Source organism: Chrysemys picta, chromosome 20 (genome assembly GCF_011386835.1).
Source record: "Chrysemys picta bellii isolate R12L10 chromosome 20, ASM1138683v2, whole genome shotgun sequence".
Lineage (NCBI taxonomy): Eukaryota > Metazoa > Chordata > Testudines > Emydidae > Chrysemys > Chrysemys picta.
Genome location: NC_088810.1, coordinates 10,724,625 through 10,743,692, shown reverse-complemented (window position 1 = coordinate 10,743,692; position 19,068 = coordinate 10,724,625). Strand labels below are relative to the sequence as shown.

Genomic DNA, 19,068 nt, shown 5'->3' with positions numbered 1-19,068 from the left:
GTAATAAGTGTCCTATGCCCTGCTACTGATATAACCTACACAATTCTGCATAGCAATGATGCATCCAGAATGTACCTCTTCCCTTCCTCACACATGAGTGGGTGGAAAACACAGATCTCCTCATATCACAATCACAGCTCTGTCACACACCACAAAGGAACAAATCATGTCAAACCAACTTAATATCTTTCTTTGACAGAGTAATAAGCCTTGTGGATGGGGGGAAGTGGTAGATGTGGTATATCTTGACTTTAATAAGGCTTTTGATACTGTCTCACATGACCTTCTCATAAAGATGGAGCTACTATAAGGTGGGTGCATAACTGGTTGGAAAACCGATCCTAGAGAGTAGTTATCAGTGGTTCACAGTCAAGCTGGAAGGGCTTTTCAAGTGGGGTCCCACAGGGATCAGTTCTGGGTCTAGCTTTGTTCCCACAGCTCCTATTGGCCGGGAACAGCGAACCACAGCCACCGGGAGCAACGGGCGGCCATGCCTGCGGATGGTCAATGTAAACAAACTGTCTCACCGCCCACCAGCAGATTACCCTGAAAGGCTGCATGAGGCCCGTGAGCTGAGGTTGCCCACCACTGGTCTAGATAATACTGTGTCCTGCCAGGAGTGCAGGGGACTGGACTAGATGACTTCTCGAGGTCCCTTCTAGTCCTACAATTCTATGATTGTATGAAAGTAACCGACAGATCTTGCAAACACACTTCTACCAATCAGAGTTAGCTACTGCCTGACACCAATCGCACCTGAAACTAACCACACTCCTTTACCTGGAGTGCATGCACATAATCAAGGCTTAGACTCCTCTCATATCCTAGCTTGCTACTGACAACACCCTTTGTAATGAACCCATGGGCCCTGCTAATTGTGTAACGTACACAATTCTGCATGGAAATGATGCACACTGGATCCTGATGGTAAACCTATGGCTCTTCCCTTTGCTCACACATATCAGAGGGTGCAAACTGTAGATCTCCTCATATCATAACCACAGCTCTGTCACACACCTGAAAGAATCCACACACGGCCTCAGATCACAAACAACTTTACCAGGCAGCCCCAACTTCTGCCTCCACATTTAGTGTAGGTCCCTCTAACAGCTAACACACTGTCTGCCCCTGGAGCACGTGCTAACAATTTCCATGGCTCCTGCCAGCTCCACGGGAATGGAGGGAAGTTGACATGGACAAACTTTTTCCCCCCATTTTGTCCTTTAGCAGTATTCGTTGGAATCCTGTGGGTAAGTGTGAATGAATTGTAAAAGGTGGGGAAAAACTTGTACATTTCAGTAACTGTGGGGTGTGTGTGTTAAAGGGTCATTTTGGGGCACTACTGAAAGAAAACAGAGTTAAGGTGCACGGACAACTGTGACTGTGCATTTGGTTTTCAGATGTTTGAGTTTTGCTCAGCTCAGTGTCTGTAACTGGATGACCAACCACCAAACCACTGCCATTCTGCATTAGCATGGTTTTGTTCCTGTTGAATTTCCTACATTTTTGAACAGGAGGAGACACGTTGTTGGTAGGGGCTAGTAGTCACTTCGGCAGTTGTACATATCATGTCCCACAATTAGCATAACAAGACAGATTGCCCCTGCCATTAGCTGGGCCCCACCAGTCTTGCTCCAGCACATCTCCCTAACCATTCCCCTGACCCATTCCCTGCATCCCCCCCTCAATTTAAGTTATTAAATCTGTATTGCACAGGTGTACAAAGGTTCAGGGTAGACACATCAGTGGTGGGGTGTTCACAAGGGCAACAGCATTGGCCCATGTCCTCGAACTACTCAGGCAACCATAAAGTGGCTGCATACAAACCCTCTCACAGTTTCTTCTTCACTGGGACATGTGTGCTGTAATCCTTCCAGACCGCACGGCTATGCAAGACATGAAAATGCTCTTAAATACGTTTCACAATTTGGGTCTCACAAACACTTAGTGGGTGCCGTGGGCTACTATGAGTAAAAACTGACCAACTGAGCCCATTTTGACCCACATGACAGCAGTAGCTCTGTGCAAACAAAGAACCCAATACCAAGAAACTTTTTGAAAAATGGCTATTTTTTCTGGGGCTTACATCTCTAGAGCCCCTGGCACATATGACCCCAAATTTGGATCAATTACCTACTCTGATATGCCTCGGGGAGTGCAAATTTCATTAGAAGGAATTTATAGCCCTTAGAAATGTCCTCCTTTAAACAGGAAGGACAGAGGGAGGATGGAGGGAAAAGACTCCTCTACACACCCATCTGCAGCATAGGCAGCTCAGAGAGGTGTGAAGTGACCTATTCATCTCAATGTGATGTTCTAGTTGAAAGAGAACATCCCATGAAGATGATGCAACCTGAGATAAACAGCTCTGAGGCATGTGAAATACCCCCTTCATCTCAGTGAGTGTTCCAATCCCAAGCCTGGGTGCTTGAGAGCCTGTGTGACACATGAAGTTTGTCCATTCTCAGCTCCCCAAGCAAAGGGCCAAGGAATTCCCCAGATCATGGGTCACAAGAGGCAAACCCCCTGAACCCAGCTCACCTGGGGGGTGGGGCGAGTTCAACCCCTATAGGTAGGTCTGGGGTACCAGATCCTGGCATATGTGTAAGGGAGCAGTGGGAAGGGCTCAGACATCCCAGAGAAGGCAACATATCCCAGATCATATGAGGGAGGCAAGAAGGTGGCAGACACACCCCAAGGTGCAAAAGCCCTTCAACTCTGGACACACACACGAGGGGAGAATGTGGGGCTGACCGCTACTGCTATCCAGATTCTCCCTTAGTACCCTGTCCCCCACCTCCATGTTCCTGTTGCCAATGTCCCACCCTCAACTCACCCTAATCCTCACCTGAGCCCCCCAACCTCTATCCCCTTCCCTTCCACCTGTCCCCATTTATCACCCTCCCCATAAGCCCCCTCCCCTCACTGCAGCCCCAAACTCCTCTCCCCCATTGCCCCACTCCTCTGTCCCCAATACTCTCCCCTCCCAGTGGGCATGCACATAGCTAATTTTCCCCCAAATACTTTGATTACATTCCCCCAAAATAAAATTGCCACCCATGACTCACACTGTAGCAACTTCCAGCCACTCCGTCCAAAACTCCTTTTGTCTCAGGGAAGGCTTGTGATTAACTTATTCTTAGTTATGTTAATTGAAGGGTGAGTTCACAGCCTTTGGTACACACCCATTAATCTCAAAGAGGTCTGTGACTCATCCAGTCATTAGTACCCCTCAATTTAACAGTAGAAGGCAGCAGAAAGAGTTTTTTGGGGGAGCCTGTAACTCAGGAACCCTCGGTCAAACAACTCCAAACTTGGATTACTAACTCTACTTCACACCCTCACGAGGCACATCAAATTTCAAAGCAAGCCAAGTAACCACTCAGATTTTAGAGCACTAACAAGCACTGAAGCATATCAAATGGTGTGAATGGAACCCCCTAGTTGCTTTTCTGTATTGGTGCACAGGCAGTGTAATAAATGTACATTTTCTTAACTACTGTTCTCAGTCTGGGCCCCTGAGATGGGGAGGATAAACCCACATTGGAGAGATAAGGGTGCAGGAACAACTCTGGCCCTGGAAAGCCCCACCCCGATAGATGTATGGGGCATGTTCCAGTTGGAGGAGGGACTCAAAAAAGAGTTTCCCCAGCACAGCAGGTTGGCAGGCAGAGAGAGGCAGGTCTGCACTCGCTGAAGAGGGATTGTGCCAGGAGGGCATTGTCGGGGGGATCTGCTGCATGGAGCTGAGACTCCCGACCCTGCTGAGATTTGTGGGACAGATTAACTGGGACAGCTGCAGGCGAGGATGCACCCCAAGGGGAGGCCAGAGCAGTAGGGGCTGCAACCACAGACTCTTACTACTAGGTGGTGCTGGAGTCTCAGTCTCTGACTACTAGGCAGTGCTGCCCCCATGGACCCCGACTGCTAGGCAGGGAGACTCACCCTGCTCACAGTCTGCCAAATAGTTAGTGGGTGCCATACACTGTGTTGGGTAAAACCAGTGCTTAATTTGTAATGAAAGAGGTGCCGGGACTGAAGCAATTTTTTAATTCATAACTGATGCAGGAAGCCGAGGGCTATGAACTTCAAAGTCCAGAGACGCCGGTGCTCAGCCCTGAAAAACCCTTGCACAAATTAAGCACTGGGTAAAACTCTATAGAATGAGGCCATTTTTACCTGCATCACATCGCTAGTTTGACCTCTAGCTCTGCGGAGAACAAATAAAACCAAAAAACCTAGAAATTTTTGGAAAATGGTAATGGGCGGGCTTATATCTTCACAACCTGAAGCTAAAATGACCCCAAATTTGGGTCTGTAAATCTACCCTGCTCCCTCCCAAGGCACCCCAAATTTCAAAGGATTCTAAGTAAGCACGTAAAAAGCAACAGAGGGTCCTGTGGCACCTTTGAGACTAACAGAAGTACTGGGAGCATAAACTTTCGTGGGTAAGAACCTCACTTCTTCAGATGCAAGTCTTCTTATGCTCCCAGTACTTCTGTTAGTCTCAAAGGTGCCACAGGACCCTCTGTTGCTTTTTACAGATTCAGACTAACACGGCTACCCCTCTGATACTTAAGTAAGCATGTTGATTTTAGCAGACTTAGAAAGTTTAACCTTTAAACAGAAGTTGTGATGCAACCTTAACTACACTGGTGCTGCTGCACCACTATAATAAACTTAGGCTTTGGCTACACTGGCGCTGTACAGCACTGCAACTTGCTGCACTCAGGGGTGTGAAAAAACACCCCCCTGCGCGCAGCGAGTACAGCGCTGTAAAGTGCGAGTGTAATCAAAGCCTGCAGCGCTGCACACTCGCTCGCAGCGCTGCAAGCTACTCCCCTCGGAGAGGTGGAGTACATACAGTGCTGCGAGAGCGCTGGGGAGTACATACAGCGCTGGCGGCGCAACTACACTCGCGCTTCACAGCGCTGCTGCACCAGCGCTGTGAAGTCCCGAGTGTAGCCAAGCCCAGAGTCTGAGACAGTCCTTGCCCTGAAGAGTTCGCAGCCTGAATGAACTGGTGGATGTGTGCAGGATTTGTGCATGGCTTGGGGGAACTGGCAGAGCTAAGGGGTGCAGGAAAGTTGGTGTTAGTAAATGTTAAACCCCCTACAATTATGTTATAAGTATATATGTTAACCAACATATTTTTGTGTCTAAACCAAAGTGCTTTATATCTACAAATCTAGTGCTCTGTATCTATCAAACTGAAAAGTTCTTTGTACTCAGGTTAAACCACAGTGGGTAACCAAATGAAGGAATGTATGTGATCAATAATGGAATGCAAATAATCTTTTATACTGACCCTGTTGACACAAAGACAATTGTATTCACATGTCCAGAGAGGGATCACTGGTGACTGATAAGGGACACTCGTTATTGCAAATGTTTTCTGGAATTTATGAAATCATGACCCTTTAAAAAATGTTTTTAACTCATTAGGAATTGCTTGTTTCCACAGATGATCTTAGTAATAGTGACTGGGTTAGAAACCTCTTCAGATTATCAATCACGTAAACTGAGGAACCATAAAAGAAGCTCTATAAGTACTGTATTTAGATAAACTGAGATATTGAAAATAGAACACATAGCGGGATCAACTGTGGGAAAGTGGTTTCTTTTCCTCACGAAGGAATTTTTTTGTCCCACACTCCATAAAAGGGAAAAGTTTGGGTGAGTTAGGTTGGAAGTGGACAAGTTGACAACACTTACAGAGGGTTTGGTGAAGTATGTTTTTCTTTCCGTATTCTGTATTGTGCTGTATTAACCTTTGACTGCAGGTAGGAGCTAGTGAGGAACAGTCAAAAACAATAGAGTCCTAATAGATGCTGAATATTGACAGAACATACAAACGCTCATATATATAAATGCTAGAAGGTTAAATACTACAATGGGTGAATTAGAGTGCCCAGCATTAAATGAAGATATTGATATAATTGGCATCACAGAAACGTGGCAGAATGAGGATAGTCAATGGACCATGATAATACCAGAGAATAAAATCTGCAGGAATGACAGAGTAGGTCATGCTGGTGGGGTAGTAGGAAAGGAAAGCAACAAATCAAATAAGGTAAAAACCTTAAATGAAACAAATTACCACAGAGTCTGTATGGACAGAAATACAATAGCAGGATAGTGGCAGTGATTAGGAAACACTAAAGGCGGTTAGAAAGGCTACAAAAGCAGAAAACACAATAATAATGGGGGATTTCAATTATCCCCATACTGACTGGGTACATGTCACCTCAGGGTGTGATGCAGAGATAAAATTTCCAGACACTCTAAATGACTGCTTCTTGGAGTAGCTACCCCTGGAACCCACAGGGGCAGAGGCAAGTCTTGATTTACTTCTCAGAGGAATGCAGGATCTGGTCTATGAGATAACTCTAGCAGAACCTGTTGGTAATACTGACTATAATGTAATTAAATATAGCATCCTCGGGGGGGGGGGGGAGATAATACCCCCCAAAATCAATCAGAGTAACATTTAACTTTAAAAAGGGGACCTACAGAAAATGAGGATGCTTGTTAGATGGACATTAAAAGGAGCTGTCACAAGGTTGAATGCCTGCAAGCAGCATGGGAACTATTTAGGGCTGGTCTACACTGGGGTGGGGGGGATCGATCTAAGATACGCAACTTCAGCTACATGAATAGCGTAGCTGAAGTCGAAGTATCTAGATCGAATTACCTGGGGTCTACACGGCGTGGGATTGACGGCCGCGGCTCCCCCGTCAACTGCGCTACCGCCACTCACTCTGGTGGAGTTCCAGAGTCGACGGTGAGCATTCGGGGATCGATATATCGTGTCTTAACGAGACGTGATATATCGATCCCGGATAAATCGATTGCTACCCGCAGATACGGCAGGTAGTGAAGATGTACCCTTAGAAATACCATAATAGTGGCTCTGATTAAATGTATACCCACATCAGAAAAGACAATAAGAGGACCAAACGAATGACAGCATGGCTGAACAGCAGAGTAACAGAGGTTGTTAGAGGCAAAAAGGTATCTTTTACAATTTGGAAATCAAATCTTAGTGAGGATAATAGGAAGCAGCACAAACTCTGGCAGGTTAAGTGTAAAAGGACAATAAGGCAGGCCGTGAGATAATTTGAGAAGCAACTTGCTAAAGACACAAAAACTAACAGTAAGACATTTTTAAGTTGTAAAATTTTTAATTTTATACTGGCACTAGAAAAGGTTCAGAGAAGGGCAACTAAAATGATTAGGGGTTTGGAACGGGTCCCATATGAGGAGAGATTAAAGAGGCTAGGACTTTTCCACTTGGAAAAGTTATTTACTTATTCCCATAATACAAGAACTAGGGTTCACGAAATGAAATTAATGGGCAGCAGGTTTAAAACAAATAAAAGGAAGTTCTTCTTCATACAGTGCACAGTCAACTTGTGGAACTCCTTGCCTGAGGAGGTTGTGAAGGCTAGTACTATAACAGCATTTAAAAGAGACCTAGATAAATTCATGGAGGTTAAGTCCATTAATGGCTATTAGCCAGGATGGGTAAGGAATGGTGCCCCTAGCCTCTGTTTGTCAGAGGGTTGAGATGGATGGCAGGAGAGAGATCACTTCATCATTGTCTGTTAGGTTCACTCCCTCTGGGGCACCTGGCATTGGCCACTGTCAGTAGACAGGATACTGGGCTAGATGGACCTTTGGTCTGACCCAGTACGGCCGTGCTTATGTTTCTATGTTCTTATGTACATCTGCAGTTCTGTGAAGAAATAATTCCATATGCACAGGACACCAACACCAACAGCAACAGCTGGAGAGCAGAACTGGGTTACTTCCTTAGGCCTATCAATATCTAGAAAAGAACAGTCAACTTCTTTTGGCCCAATCCTCCAATTTGTCTAGGTCTCTCTGGACCCTATCCCTAGCCTACAGCGTATCTACTTCTCCCCCCCAGATTAGTGTCATCCGCGAACTTGCTGAGGGTGCAATCCATGCCATCATCCAGATCATTAATGAAGATGTTCAACAAAACCGGCCCCAGGACCAACCCCGGAGGCACTCCACTTGATACCGGCTGTCAACTAGACATAGAGCTATTGATCACTACTCGTTGAGCCCAACGATCTAGCCAGCTTTCTATCCACCTTATAGTCCATTCATCCAATCCATACTTCTTTAACTTGCTGGCAAGAATACTCTGGGAGACCATATCTAAAGCTTTGCTAAAGTCAAGATATATCACGTCCACTGCTTTCGCCATATCCACAGAGCCAGTTATTTCATCATAGAAGGCAATAAGGCTAGTCAGGCATGACTTTCCTTGGTGAATCCATGTTGATTGTTCCTGATCATCTTCCTCTCCTCCAAGTGCTTCAAAACGGATTCCTTGAGGACCTGCTCCATGATTTTTCCAGGGACTGAGATGAGGCTAACTGGTCTGTAGTTCCCCGGATTCTCCTTCCTCCCTTTTTTAAAGATTGGCACTATATTTGCCTTTTTCCAATCATCTGGGACCTTCCCCGATAGTTACCAGTTTTCAGAGATAATGGCCAATGGCTCACATCAGCCAAGTCCCTCAGCCCCCTTGGATTCATTGCATCCATTCCCATCGACTTGTGCATGCCCAGCTTTTCTAAATAGTTCCTAACTTGTTCTTTCACTACTGAGGGCTGCTCACCTCCTCCCCATACTGTGCTGCCCATTGCAGCAGTCTGGGAGCTGGCCTTGTCTGTGAAGACCCAGGCAAAATAAGCATTGAGTAGTTTAGCTTTTTCCACATCATCTGTCACTAGATTCATAGTTTCATAGATTCTAGGACTGGAAGGAACCTCGAGAGATCATCGAGTCCAGTCCCCTGCCCTCATGGCAGGACCAAATACTGTCTAGACTATCCCTGATAGACATTTATCTAACCTACTCTTAAATATCTCCAGAGATGGAGATTCCACAACCTCCCTAGGCAATTTATTCCAGTGTTTAACCACCCTGATAGTTAGGAACTTTTTCCTAATGTCCAACCTAAACCTCCCTTGCTGCAGTTTAAGTCCATTAATTCTTGTTCTATCCTTAGAGGCTAAGGTGAACACGTTTTCTCCCTCCTCCTTATGACACCCTTTTCGATACCTGAAAACTGCTATCATGTCCCCTTCTCAGTCTTCTCTTTTCCAAACTAAATAAACCCAATTCTTTCAGCCTTCCTTCATAGGTCATGTTCTCAAGACCTTTAATCATTCTTGTTGCTCTTCTCCGGACCCTCTCCAATTTCTCCACATCTTTCTTGAAATGCAGTGCCCAGAACTGGACACAATACTCCAGTTGAAGCCTAACCAGCGCAGAGTAGAGCGGAAGAATGACTTCTCGTGTCTTGCTCACATCACACCTGTTAATGCATCCCAGAATCACGTTTGCTTTTTTTGCAACAGCATCACACTGGTGACTCATATTTAGCTTGTGGTCCACTATAACCCCTAGATCCCTTTCTGCCGTACTCCTTCCTAGACAATCTCTTCCCATTCAGTAAGGGTCCCACAATTTCCCTGATCTTCCTCTTGTTACTAATATACCTGTACAAACCCTTCTTGTTGTTATTCACATCCCTTGCTACCTGCAACTCCAATTGTGTTTTGGCCTTCCTGATTACACCCATGCATGCTGAAGCAATATTTTTATATTCCTCCCTAGTCATCTCTCCAAATTTCCACTTCTTATAAGCTTCCTTTTTGTGTTTATGCTCACCAAAGAGTTCTCTGTTAAGCCAAGCTGATCGCCTGCCATATTTGCTATTCTTTCTGCACATCATCATATGCAAAAGCAATTTAAGGCAGACCCGTGACATCATCATGGTTCTTCACTGACTCCCCACCCAAAGAGACTCCTGGAAACCCCTGAGGAAAAAAGACTGAACGGGGGAAAGTGCTGGACCCAGGCTAAAGGGATGTTTAGCCTTTGAATGGAACACCTGGGGATTCCAAGCTGTAAGCAAGTGCAGCTTGCTCCTTAGGAATCTGTGTCCTACTTGCATCATCACTTAGAGTGAGAATCTGCTATTCATATCTGCTCTATGTAGTATATTGAGTTTTGTTTGCGTTTTTTGTTTATTTTCTAGGTAATCTGGTTTGATTTGTTTGCTATCCCTTATAATCACTTAAAATCTATCTTTTGTAGTTAATAAACTTGTTTTTGCTTTGTCTAAAACCAGTGTGTGGGAGTCATTGTAGGAATGCATAGCTCCCGAATCGCCAGCCCACGGGCGCGGCAAACTGCCCCCATGGCAACGAGGCAGGAGTGACCTTCAATCCAGCGTTTGTGTTTGGGAAACTTATTTGGCTGATTTGATTGTTTCCTATGTTCTTATGTAGCTATCCAGTCTTGATTTAAAGACTTAAAGTGATGGAGACTCTCCAAACCCCTGAGTAAACTATTTCAATGGTTAATTACCTTGACTGTTAAACATCTGTGTTTTATTTCTGGTCTGAATTTGTCTCATTTCAGCTCCCACAAAGTGAATATAGTTCTGCCTTTGCCAGCTAGTTTACAGAGTTCCCTGCTATCCAAAATCTCCTCTCCATGTAGGTTCTTATAGACTCTGTTCAAGTCATCTCTTAACTTTCTCTTTGAAAAATTAAATACATTGCGCTTCCTATGTCTCACTATCAGGCAGGTTTTACAGGCCTCAGATCATTCCTGTAGCTCTTTACTGAAACCTTTCCAATTTTTCAACACCCCTTTTGAAGTGTGGACACCGGAACGGGACACGTTATCATAGGACTGGAAGGAATCTTCAGAGGTCATATAGTCTAATCCCCTGTACTCCTGGCAGGATTAAGTATTATCTAGACAATCCCTGATAGGTGTTTGTCTAACCTGTGTAGTAGGAAGAGGGTCTGAAACATAAGCCCTTGTAACAGAGGCCTGGTGTGAAGCCTGAGGCCTGAACTAAAGTAGTGAGCAAGCTTTGCTGATCTAAAGCAAAGAAGCAAAGTCAGGTTCTGCCTGCTTGCAAGCAGACAGAATCTGGCAAGAACAGGGTTGATATTGCAGAAACACACATTCCTAAGGAGTGTTAGGCACAAGAATATATACGCGAACACATTCCAGAAAGATGGTGCCAGAACACCTTGATACCAAACACATTCCCCAAAGAGAACACAAATACACTGACCCCTTGTCACGTTATTGATTTGAACTGGGACCATATAGAACATGGTTGCAACCAAGGTCCTATAGTGGCACCAAATCTTGTATAAAGGGGGTCAAATGAGGTGTCTAAGACAAGGTTATGGTTTGCTGGTTATGATTATGCTGTCTATATGTGTGTATCAATTTTGTAGTTGAAGTTATGAATATTGGCTCTGTACTGTCTGTATTTCAAACTTATGCTATGCTTCTGGGTGACATTCCAGACAAGTTGGGGTTAGCTCTGCCTAGCCTGCTTGATAGCCCATTAAGGACCATCAGCTATACAACTGACCCATTGAGAGAAGGCAGATATGCCTTGTAACTCAGCAAAGTATGCAGGGACTTGCCCATGTGACTCCAGACTCCATTTTGCTGTAATTTTCCACAGTAAGAACAAAGAGGTGTTCTTACACCTGGAAAAGAATATAAAAGGCTGATGCCTCATCTCCATCTTGTCTTCAATCCTGCTTCTTACCTCTGGAGGGACTTTGCTACAAACTGAAGCTCTGAACAAGGGTCTGAATGACCCATCCCAGTTGGATGAGTGTGAAGGGATCAATCTGCTGATCTTTATTGGATGGAATCAGAACCATTCAGCTGTGTGTCATAGGCCTAGATTCACGAAGGGGACTTAGGCATTACAGTTCCTAACTCCTAAGAGTTCTGCTGCTGTGACCAAAAGCTTCCCTGTATTCACACCCTACTCACTATTTTAATAATTTTTACAAAATAGAACTTGTGAGGTATCATTTGAAAACTAGTAAATCACTGGGCAATAATATCATGGGGAAATTGGGGTAGCAACAATATATGTAAAGTTATGAATTCCCCCTGTATGATGTTATTTGCACATGTTCAAAACCAGACAGCCCTGCCTAAGCAGAAGTTATTAAACAGGTCTGTCCTCAACAGAGGAACATTTGTTTACCTCAGTTTAAACATATGATCCACGAGTGCACATTTGTTACTGGCTTGGTGCAATCTAATTTTAGAACACACCAGCAGTGTGGGGTCTCTGCCCTGTTTTCTGACAGTCTGACCTGAGATTGGCACTCACAGTGGTGAGACACTCCAGACAGACAGTGTGACAATTTATAAAAAGTGGAAGTTTCTGCAGGAGTGACTGAGAATACCCCATAGTTCCCCAAACCCATACCCTGTAATGGGAGAGTTCCAAGTGGTCATGGTGTTCACCTTAGGGACAGCTATGAAGCCCTGGGTGGCCATGGATTCTCATCCTTAACTCTATCATCTGAATACTTGTTTTTTTCTTGAAATTATTGAAATACGGAAAGGAATCCGCTTAAAATCCTTTCACAGAAACTTACCTGCCAGGCGCTTTTGTACATCTGTCAGCATTTTGTCAGCTGTGACAATGGTGGCTGCTTCTGCCTTCTTACTGTCCATGAACTGCTCCAGTACCTGCTCTGCCTGGGAACAAGAGACCACAAAGGATTCTTAACACTCAGGGCTGAATTACTCATGAGGCATCAAAAATATGCTAATCTCTGGGAGGAATGCAACCAGTAGGAGAAGAATTGACTGACAAGGATTCAGCAACTGCATCAGAGCAAATCTTTCCCCTGAGACATGACCTGGAGATGGTAATTTGTAAAGGAAGGTTGATGACTGGACAGCAGGAAGCACATCCATTGTCCTGCAATTGTTCCAGCTGGCAGCTCAAACTCCCATTGGCCCTTGAAAATGTCATTTATTCTGACCCCCAGCAACCAACCCAGCCACCCCAAAGCCATTCCCTGAGACCAGCCAGCATCTCCAAAGGCCTAGCTCGTATGGCTTGGATCTTGTTGGCTTTCAGGGCCCATCTATACTGGAGCTGAAGGTGTAATTTCCAGCTCAAATAGTTATTTGCATGCTACTTTAGAGTGAGCTAGTGTGTGAACAAATCTACCCAAGCTGGAAATTACACCTCCAGCTCCATGGTAGAAATGCCCTTAGATAGGGCACCTTTGACAGATTCTCTCTGCAGTACATGTATTTGAGCTAGGTGTTCAGTCTGCATCAAAATATCTGTCAGCAATGGGTCAGCCTGGGCTGCAGGCTCCTCATAAGAATAAAAGACTAGCCATACTGGTGAGACCAATGGTCCATCTAGCTCAGTATCCTGTCTTCTGACAGTAGCCAATGCCAGGTGCTTCAGAGGGAATGAATAGAACAGAGCAATTATTGAGTGATCCATCCCTTGTTGTTCAGTCCCAGCATCTGGCAGTCAGAGGCTTAGGGACACCCAAAGCATGGGGTTTCACCCATGACCACCAGGGAACTGATGGGCAGGATCTCCTGGGAGAATAACATGAGGGGGAAAGGAGTCCAGGAGAGCTGGCTGTATTTTAAAGAATCCTTATTGAGGTTGCAGGAACAAACCATCCCGATGTGTAGAAAGAATAGTAAATATGGCAGGCGACCAGCTTGGCTTAACAGTGAAATCCTTGCTGATCTTAAATGCAAAAAAGAAGCTTACAGGAAGTGGAAGATTGGACAAATGAGCAGGGAGGAGTATAAAGATACTGCTCAGGCATGCAGGAGTGCAATCAGGAAGGCCAAATCACACTTGCAGTTGCAGCTAGCAAGAGATGTTAAGAGTAACAAGAAGGGTTTCTACAGGTATGTCAGCAGCAAGAAGAAAGTCAAGGAAAGTGTGGGCCCCTTACTGAATCAGGGAGGCAACCTAGTGACAGAGGATGTGGAAAAAGCTAATGTACTCAATTATTTTTTTGCCTCTGTCTTCACAAAAAAGGTCAGCTCCCAGACTACTGCACTGGGCACAACAGTATGGGGAGAAGGTGACCAGCCCTCTGTGGAGAAAGAAGTGGTTCGGGACTATTTAGAAAAACTGAATGAGCACAAGTCCATGGGGCCAGATGCGCTGCATCCGAGGGTGCTAAAGGAGTTGGTGGATATGATTGCAGAGCCATTGGCCATTATCTTTGAAAACTCGTGGCGATCGGGGGAGGTCCCGGATAACTGGAAAAAGGCTAATGTAGTGCCCATCTTTTAAAAAGGGAAGAAGGAGGATCCGGGGAACTACAGGCCAATCAGCCTCATCTCAGTCCCTGGAAAAATCATGGATCAGGTCCTCAAGGAATCAATTCTGAAGCACTTAGAGGAGAGGAAAGTGATCAGGAACAGTCAGCATGGATTCACCAAGGGCTAGTCATGCCTGACTAACCTAATTGCCTTCTATGAGGAGATAACTGGCTCTGTAGATGAGGGTAAAGCAGTGGATGTGTTATTCCTTGACTTTAGCAAAGCTTTTGATACCATCTCCCAGAGTATTCTTGCCAGCAAGTTAAAGAAGTATGGGCTGGATAAATGGACTATATGGTGGATAGAAAGCTGGCTAGATCGTCGGACTCAACGGGTATTGATCAACGGCTCCATGTCTAATTGGCAGCTTGTTTCAAGCGGAGTGCCCCAAGGGTCGGTCCTGGGGCCGGTTTTGTTCAATATCTTCATTAATGATCTGGAGGATGGGGTGGACTGCACTCTCTGCAAGTTTGCAGATGACACCAAAGTGGGAGGAGTGGTAGATACGCTGGAGGGTAGGGATAGGATACAGAGGGACCTAGACAAATTAAAGGATTGGGCCAAAAGAAACTTGATGAGGTTCAACGAGGGCAAGTGCAGAGTCCTGCACTTAGGACGGAAGAATCCCATTCACTGTTACAGACTAGGGACCGAATGGCTAGGAAGCAGTTCTACAGAAAAGGACCTAGGGGTTACAGTGGACGAGAAGCTGGATATGAGTCAACAGTGTGCCCTTGTTGCCAAGAAGGCTAACGGTATTTTGGGCTGTATAAGTAGGGGCATTGCCAGCAGATCGAGGGACATGATTGTTCCCCTCTACTAGACACTGGTGAGGCCTCACCTGGAGTACTGTGTCCAGTTTTGGGCCCCACACTACAAGAAGGATGTGGAAAAATTGGAAAGAGTCCAGCGGAGGGCAAAAAAAATGATTAGGGGACTGGAGCACATGACTTATGAGGAGTGGCTGAGGGAACTGGGATTGTTTAGTCAGCAGAAGAGAAGAATGAGAGGGGATTTGATAGCTGCTTTCAACTACCTGAAAGGGGGTTCCAAAGAGGATGGATCTAGACTGTTCTCAGTGGTACCTGATGACAAAACAAGGAGTAATGGTCTCAAGTTGCAGTGGCGGGGGGTTAGGTTGGATATTAGGAAAAACTTTTTCACTAGGAGGGTGGTGAAGCACTGGAATAGGTTGCCTAGGGAGGTGGTGGAATCTCCTTCCTTGGAGGTTTTTAAGGCCCAGCTTGACAAAGCCCTGGCTGGGATGGTTTAGTTGGTGTTGGTCCTGCTTTGAGGTCCCTTCCAACTCAGATATTCTATGACTCTATGATTCTATGTTTAATAGCCATTGATGGACTTATGCTCCAGGAACTCATCTAAATCTTTTTTGAACCCAGTTATACTTTTAGACTCATAGACTCATAGACTTTAAGGTCAGAAGGGACCATTATGATCATCTGGTCTGACCCCCTGCATGCTGCAGGCCACAGAACCGTCCCTACCCCTTCCCTTGACTCTGCTGTTGAAGTCCCTACTTTTGGGCTTCAAAACATCCCCTGAGAAGAAGTTCCATAGGTTGACTGTGTGTTGTGTGAAGAAATACTGCCTTATGTTTGATTTAAACCTGCTGCCTATTAATTTCATTGGGTGAACTGTGGTTCTGGTGCTATGTGAAGGGGAAATAACACTTCCTTATTCACTTTCTCCACATCATTCACAATTGATAGACCTCTATCATAACCCCCTTACTTAGCTATCCTCCAGTCATCTGGTACAGAGGCTAATTTAAGTGATAGGTTACATACCACTGTTAGTAGTTCTAGAGTTTCATAGTTGAGTTCCTTCAGAACTCTTGGGTGATACCATCTGGTCTTGGTGAGTTATTACCGTTTAATTTATCATCTTGTTCCAAAACCTCCACTCTTGACACCTCAACCTGGGACAGTTCCCCAGATTTGTCATCTAAAAAGAATGGCTCAGGTGTGCAAAACTCCCTCACATCCTCTGCAGTAAAGATTAATGCAAAACATTCATTCAGCTTTTCTTCAATGGCCGTGTCTTCCTGGAGTGTCCCTTTAGCAGCTCAATCATCCAGTGGAACCACTGACTGCTTGGAAGGCTTCCAGTGTCTGGTCTACTTAAAAAATATCTTAGTTTTTGTGTCATTAGCTAGTTCTTCAAATTACCCCACATCCTCCCTGCCATTCCTCTGAGCAATGGGTCAGTCTGTGCTCCTGCTCCCCCCGCCCTGTCCTATATGTTGCTGTGCTGTGACCAGGCAGAGGTGGGGCTGGAGGGCACAGCACTAATCTATGGGAATGTGGGGGTGGGAGAAGCTGGAAGCTCCACCCATCTGTAGCCAATGCCTCATTTGTAATGAAAGAGGTGCCTGGGCTCAAGCATCATACAAGCAGCATCACAACAGACCAGGGATGTTCCTCCAGGGCCGGCTCCAGCAGGGCCGGCTCCAGGGTTTTTGCCGCCCCAAGCAGCGCAAAAAAAAAAAAAAAAAAAGCCGTGATCGTGATCTGCAGTGGCAATTCGGCAGGAGGTCCTTCGCTCCAAGCGGGAGTGAGGGACCGTCTGCCGAATTGCCGCCGAATAGCTGGACGTGCCGCCCCTCTCCGGAGTGGCCGCCCCAAGTACCTGCTTGGCAAGCTGGTGCCTGGAGCTGGTCCTGGGCTCCAGGCACCAGCAAACCAAGCACGTGCTTGGGGCGGCACATATTCAGGGGCGGCATTCCAGCCAGCCTTTTTTTGTGTGTATGTGCGTGCTTGGGACCGCAAAAGCCTAGAGCTGGCCCTGGCAGCAGCAGCGCATCCTCCATGAGGGGCACCCGAGGGCCACTGCAGTTCACGTTGGGGAGCAGCACCCGCACCTTATGGCCAGGCAGGCTCTGAGCGGGGAACACTCGGGCTGGGGGCTGCCCCACGGGGCGCACGGAGCCGCCTGCAGGGCGGCCTCCCTCCCTAGTCACGCAGGGACCGAGGCAGGGCAGCCAGAAGCAGCAGCAGCAGCAGAGCCATAGTGGGGACCAGTGTCCGGGGCGCTGCTGTGCATGGCCTGCGTCCCGCTCTCCGGGGCTCCACTCCCACTGGGGCTGCCCTGCCCGGCCAGTCCTGGAGACGAGAGCCCCGGCTGGAGGGACCCTGAGCTGAGGCGCGGCCCGGGAGCCCAGCTGCTTACCCCAACCCTGCCAGCCCCGGACCGGCTGGAGGTGAGGGGGGAGTGGGCGGAGTCAGCACTGGTGGGGGGAAGCCCAGTGCTGGAGCAGCAGGGAGTGCGGGTGTGGGGGAGAGCCCAGGGTTGGTGTGGCAGGGGATGCGGGTGGGGTGGGGGTTGAGACCCCAGCTCTGAGCCTTAAAAAAAATCTCATGATTTTGGGCCAATTTCTTGATTCTTTGGGGTCTGGCTCATGATTTTTCAGCTTTTGGGCCTGGCAAGGCTGGTGTGGTCTGAAATGCTGTGGTAGGTGACTTCTGGCCAGATGACAGAAAGTAGCAGAGATGGCAAGATAGTCCACGAGGAAGAAGGTGCTGGGACATTCTGGCAAGACACTGGAGGACTAGTGGCCATAAATTGCTGCATTTCAGTTCTAACCTAAGTGCACACTGGAGAAACCTCCTATGAGCAACAGCTGAGGCAAGCAAACTCCAGGTCTGCCCAGCCAACCATGGCAGTTGCTTCAGTTACTGGAGCAAAACATAAATGAGGGGATTTTATGTCTGGATCAGAGGCACAGCCCAGTTCTCAGCGTGTGTCTCCTGAGGAAACAATACCTCACAGAGGTGTGAACTCTGTAAGCCATGGCACTGAAGCCTTTGTTTCTCTCTAAGGCAGCTGGTGTAGTAACAAATGCTGCAAACCAGAGCCAGGCACATCATGCTGTAGAACCAGAATGAAAATCCAATAATTTTTGGAATATTAGAGATCGAAACTAGGTCTTGGTTCCATAGACTAGCTGATTGCAGGGGTCCAGATATGTTTTATTAGGAGTACCCAAGTGTTTTCATATCTTTGTGTGTAAAAATAGTTATAAAAGTCTGAAAAAATTAAATGCAGCTCAGTTTGGTGGAATGTACCTCAGAAATCCCTTAACCAATGATACCAAAATTGTACTATAAATTCTACCCCAGTCCTAACGCAGCATAGCCTTTTTCAAGTCAACCTCATGCTTTCTGTGATTTTTAGAAAACTTTGAAATTTTGTCTTCACATGGAAATTTTGCATCAGCCTCCCCCTGCCTTTAAAGGAGAGCATCCCACACCAGCCCTGATAGGGTTAATGAGGGCCTACAAGAGGGCGGGGCAGGTTAATGAAGAGTGAAGCCCAGATGGAGAAGGGCTGGGAAGGACAGTGCTACAAAGCCAGGAGGCTGAAAGCAGAAGGGGGCTGCAGGGGAAGAAGGTTTCAGTCACTCCCTGGGATGAGGGAAGGTGCAGGGACAAGGAGGGAGTCCAGGGGGAAGTAAGCCCTGAGATTCTGCCCTGGAGCTAGGAGTTCAGCAAGAGGCTAGGAGGGGGTGAAGTAGCCATGGAGAGTACAGTAAGTTCCAATGGTAAACCCAGCCCCAGGCAAGATAGAGAGGCTGGGAAGCAAGAAGCCCAGGGAGACAGGGAGGGGTCTGAAGGCCTAAGTTGCTGGTTATAGGGTTCTTGGGCTGGAACCTGGTGTAGTGGGCAAGGCCGGGTTCCCCTGCCAGCCACTGGGGCTGAATGACATCCAGAGAAGGCATCTGGACAGTGGTCCTATTGGACTGAGTAACCCTGGGAGGAGTGGACTAAATAGTGAGTTGGCCAGAGGGCCAAGTTAAGAGAAGAGAGACGGCAGAGTGAACAAAGGCAGAAGGAGGTACCTGATGCA

At 46.6% G+C, this 19,068-nt stretch overlaps 1 protein-coding gene across 1 annotated transcript in view; it reads right to left on the bottom strand.

Moving 5' to 3' along the window:
- LOC101944632 (guanylate-binding protein 1-like) overlaps positions 1-19,068 on the bottom strand; it is a 163,315-nt gene that overhangs the window by 10,968 nt on the left and 133,279 nt on the right. The window contains exon 9 of the mRNA XM_065574580.1: positions 12,486-12,588. Coding sequence (XP_065430652.1) covers positions 12,486-12,588 — 103 coding nt within the window. The remainder of the gene's footprint in view (positions 1-12,485; positions 12,589-19,068) is intronic.